At 30.2% G+C, this 5,203-nt stretch overlaps 1 protein-coding gene across 1 annotated transcript in view; it reads left to right on the top strand.

Annotated features, from left to right (window-relative positions):
- LOC106476942 (C2 domain-containing protein 2-like) overlaps nucleotides 1-5,203 on the top strand; it is a gene marked incomplete at its 5' end in the record, with an annotated part of 12,038 nt that overhangs the window by 2,982 nt on the left and 3,853 nt on the right. The window contains 3 exons of the mRNA XM_022380676.1: nucleotides 248-329; nucleotides 785-893; nucleotides 3,134-3,198. Of these exons, the coding sequence (XP_022236384.1) occupies nucleotides 248-329; nucleotides 785-893; nucleotides 3,134-3,198 (256 nt within the window). The remainder of the gene's footprint in view (nucleotides 1-247; nucleotides 330-784; nucleotides 894-3,133; nucleotides 3,199-5,203) is intronic.

Below are 5,203 nucleotides of genomic sequence, written 5' to 3'. Positions count from 1 at the left end.
CTTGTATTATTGTTTCTATTATAGTTTCTATTATTGTTTTCAGCCATACAATAGTTTATATTATTGTTTTCAGCCATACAATGGTTTATATTATTGTTTTCAGCCATAGAATAGCTTGTATTATTGTTTCTATTATAGTTTCTATTATTGTTTTCAGCCATACAATAGTTTATATTATTGTTTTCAGCCATACAATAGTTTATATTATTGTTTTCAGCCATACAATAGTTTCTATTATTGTTTTCAGCCATACAATAGTTTATCAACAAGACACGAGCAGCGATTACTAGTGAAAGTAATTAAAGCCAATAATCTTGGTTCTAAAAAAGGTAAAATCACTTCATTTGTTTATAACACGATTCTTCACAAGGGTGAAAATTCCTACACATATTTAATTTATTGCTGAAAACATCACCTAAAAGTAGATGATGTGAAGTTCTCCTAATCTGAAAGAAAACAAACAATTTGAATGGGAAATGATAATTGTATATGATATTTTTGTACTGTTATATATATGTTATATGTACTCGTATGTTATATATAGATACACCTACTTTGTTTTCTAACATCATATCTTCTCGTTTTTATAACTACGTTGAAACTAAATTTCATTAACTTTGAAATCTGTAAATGTTAATATAAGTGACTAATGTTTTAGAATATTTAAAAAATTTTATAATGATACTTTCGTGTTAATTACAGAAGATGTGTACTATACGTGATATTTTCTTGGATAATTTAAAATTAGATTTAAATGTGTTTAACCTTCCTGTTACACACCTAGGTTGTCAAGAGCCTTTCTGTGTTGTTGAGATGGATGAGCCGTCACAGAGGTTTCAGACAACAGTTGTAAAGAACACAAACAATCCATTTTGGGATGAACATTTTCTTTTGTAAGGTTATTACTATTATATTTTTAGAATATATATGACTTGCAGTTAATTAATTAATTAATTAATTATTAATTTTAAAAGATGTTATTGAAATGTATTGACTAATAAATTTTCAAATAATTAACTTATTTCTCACTTAATTGGCAATAATATTTAATTAAGGATCTGAATGTATAGAATAATTTGGCTAGTATAGTTTTGACTGAGCAGTGTGATTTTTTTTAATTCTCTGTTTTTAAATTACAAATGATGAGTTAATGAAATATTTTAAATGTTATTATTAACAAGCAATTTCTGACCTGCCCAGAGAAAATTACAGTAGTTACCTAAGATTGTAAAAAAGCATAAATAAATTACTGGGAAGGGCAGGGTTTGGTCAGTCAAGCATTTTATTACCCCTCAACCGTCATCGTCCCTCAAACTCCTCTTATCATGATTGGGGATTTTTTTAAACCTTCTTCAGAATACTAGGTACTATACATGTAGTATCATGTCTATTCATGATACTCTTCACTTCTGGCAGTTATTTGTATTGTCACCTTTGCAAGACATCTGGTGCACTGGTAACATTCCAATCATTTGCAATCTTGTACTTGAATGTCAGCTTTGAAAGTGATGCTTCTGACATTTGTACAGAGTTTCTAATGACTAGTATAAGCATTTTTTGAAGAAAAGTAGTGTGTTCTCATTGAAATTGCAGTAGGCCAACTGATGGTCTAAAAGTGAACTTTTGGTGAAACATTGCACCATTAACCTCTCAACAGCGACTGTATCTTTGTAAGTAATTTTCTCTTTTATTATTGCCCCAAACCATTTGATTTGTTATAAAATAAGCTGTATTCTGACAAAGTTGCAGGAAATACAACAGAATCAGGAGATAACTGGCTGAGTCAGAGATTGCTTATTAAACATCTAATGTTTTTGAAAAGGTTTAGCATATCTGTCAAAAATATTTTTTTAAAGGAAATTAATAATAATCTGTTGTGTATATAAATATAAAAAAATTAATTTTAATTCAGAGGAAAGGTAAGAGTACGTATACAGTAAACTGTTTTGAGTGTGTGGCTTTGACATAACCTCACATAGGCTTGACAAGGGTCTCGGATACAACAAAATATGAAACTAAACAAATTTGAAACTAACCCAGAAATTACTGTGCCAAATAAAATATAGTAATCATAAGAAAAAGAAAAAAAATTGGCGAACAATTAACTTAAATAGTTTTTAATAGTAAGTCATGTTGAAATAAAAAAAAAACAATGTGCAAATGAAAAATAAAATTGTCATTGTACATGTATTTCACTTTTTTTGCAGGTTTTCTTAAAATATTTTGTTAGATACCTACAGATCATTGCATTGTGTAATAATAACACCATGTTTAAAATAATATAAGTAGGCAAAAATTGGTGAACAATAACATAAAAATTCAACCATAGTTATTGTTATCATTTTATCTTATTTAAACAGATTTTTTCACATTGAATTCACTCTGTCGCTGGTGTTAAAAACTTTAATTTCTTTATTGAATAAAAGTTAAAATTACATTAAATCAAATATTGAATCTGTAAGATTTTTTGGATACTGTACAGTTTATCCAATCGTAGTGGTCAGTATGTTTTTTTTTAGTGTATTTATTCCCTTCATTTTTGTTTATCAGCTGATCTCCTAAGTGTAATACACTATTAAACGTTTAAAATATTCTTGCTTTGAAAAATTGTGTCATGTTTTTAATGATCACGTAAGTTCTTTTATTTTCATTGAAGTTGTCTCCCCTTGTCCCTAGTTTTCATGCCTAGAAATGGTGCTTAATCAATGAAAAATGTATGTTATAAAATGATGTCAAACAAGAAATATCACCAGAGTTATCATTTAAAATCATCCTATGTATAAATAAGCTTGGCAGAAGAAAATGTCAGAAGTGTAAACATAATTAAGTTTGTGCATATAGTAAGTTATCAGTTTTACACCACTGACATATATGTTGCATGTAAAGTATCAGTATTTTTGCTTCACATGCTAAATGCAATTGATTTGTGTGTGCACATTGCAATTATGTTGTGTATAAGTAATAAGCAATATTATTTGTTATGAGACTTAACTGCCTATAGTCAACTAATGCTATAGTAATTTTACCATTGTTTATTTCTAACTTTAATGTATATTTGGATATTAAAGATAACACAAGTTAAAAAAGGTTTAGGCTGTTCATGTTTGACGATGCTTTTCTGTTTATCTTGCAGCAATTTGAAAAATTCATCGGCTGAAATACTTTTTGAAGTCTATGATCGTGGAAAAAACAGTGGAGGTATTCACAAGTTATTTGTAAAACTGAATATTAATACAGCATCCTAGTTTTGTTGCTTATTGACAATAATTGTGTTATTATTCCCACCAAAAATTGTTTGTCTATAAATGCCAAAACACAACTATTTTGATACAGTAAAAATCCCTGTACATCTCTAGAAAAGTTTCATGGTATTGATGAGTTGTCAAATGAACGTATAATGCAAACTCGGTGTGAAAGATGTCACTCTGTAATGGTATGTAACAGGTAGACTTGTATGACAGTAGAAGCTTTGAATGGAATGTATAAAAAAAAAGTAAAAGAAAGCTGCTCGGTTAGTTCCGTGTTAGGGTTACACACGATGTGTATATTGGTGTGAATATTATACATGGAGTAGGTTTCAGTGATAATGTGAAACAGGTTCTATAAAGAGGAAAAAGGTATGGCATTCATAAGTAAAATGAGCAATTTTAGATAGTATTGAAACCAGAGGTATGTAATGTGCTGACAAACATAAGATAGAACTGAAACCAGAGGTATGTAATGTGCTGACAAACATAAGATAGAATTGAAACCAGAGGTATGTAATGTGCTGACAAACATAAGATAGTATTGAAACCAAACTTATGTTTGTCAGCACATTACATACCTCTGGTTTCAATTCTAACTTAAGTTTGTCAGCACATTACATACCTCTGGTTTCAATTCTAACTTATGTTTGTCAGCACATTACATACCTCTGGTTTCAATTCTAACTTATGTTTGTGAGCACATTACATACCTTTGGTTTCAATTCTATCTTATGTTTGTCAGCACATTACATACCTCTGGTTTCAATTCTATCTTATGTTTGTCAGCACATTACATACCTCAGTATTGAAACCAGAGGTATGTAATGTGCTGACAAACATAAGTTAGAATTGAAACCAGAGGTATGTAATGTGCTGACAAACATAACATACAATTGAAACCAGAGGTATGTAATGTGCTGACAAACATAAGTTTGTATTTTTGTGCCACAGTGAAAGAGGATTAAGTATATTGTTACATAAATTATCAGATTTGTAGTTCAAACAAAGAGCTATATTGTCATGGGTACCAGGTTACAACATATTGTTGTATAAATTATCAGATTTGTAGTTCAAACAAAGAGCTACATTGTCTTGGGTACCAGGTCACAACATATTGTTACATAAATTATCAGATTTGTAGTTTAAACAAAGAGCTACATTGTCATGGGTACCAGGTTATAACATATTGTTATATAAATTATCAGATTTGTAGTTTAAACAAAGAGCTATATTGTCATGGGTACCAGGTTACAACATATTGTTACATAAATTATCAGATTTGTAGTTTAAACAAAGAGCTACATTGTCATGGGTACCAGGTTACAACGTATTGTTACACAAATTATCAGATTTGTAGTTTAAACAAAGAGCTATATTGTCATGGGTACCAGGTTACAACATATTGTTACATAAATTATCAGATTTGTAGTTCAAACAAAGAGCTACATTGTCATGGGTACCAGGAAGAATTCTGCAATAGAAGCAAATTTAAACATCAGAGTTACGTAATGGTAGGTTAAAATTTCCCTAGCTGCATTACCAAAGTAAGTTTTAAATCAATAGTGTTTTGACTGTAGAACAGTAGCAGCAGGTTGTTATTATTCAACATTTCACGATGTATATAATTCATCAGAACTCTCCTTTTAATCCTGGCACGTTAAATGTGACGGAAATCGAAAATAGTACGTATACATGTTAGATTTTATGGACTATTATACAGGATAAACTACGGTACATTATTTTACGTGAAACAATCATTCAAAAGAATATTCAACTGAAATTATTTCTTTCACGATGTGACTGGAATGTATATTTCCCGGTGCTCCTACTCCTTCACAATGTGACTGGGACGTATATTTCCCAGTGCTCCCACCCCTTCACAATGTGACTGGGACGTATATTTCCCAGTGCTCCCACCCCTTCACAATGTGGCTGGGACGTATATTTCCCAGTGG

Source organism: Limulus polyphemus, unplaced genomic scaffold (assembly GCF_000517525.1).
Source record: "Limulus polyphemus unplaced genomic scaffold, Limulus_polyphemus-2.1.2 Scaffold12207, whole genome shotgun sequence".
Classification (NCBI taxonomy): Eukaryota; Metazoa; Arthropoda; class Merostomata; order Xiphosura; family Limulidae; genus Limulus; species Limulus polyphemus.
The sequence above is the reverse complement of the archived record's forward strand: the minus strand, read 5'-3'. Positions and strand labels throughout refer to the sequence as shown.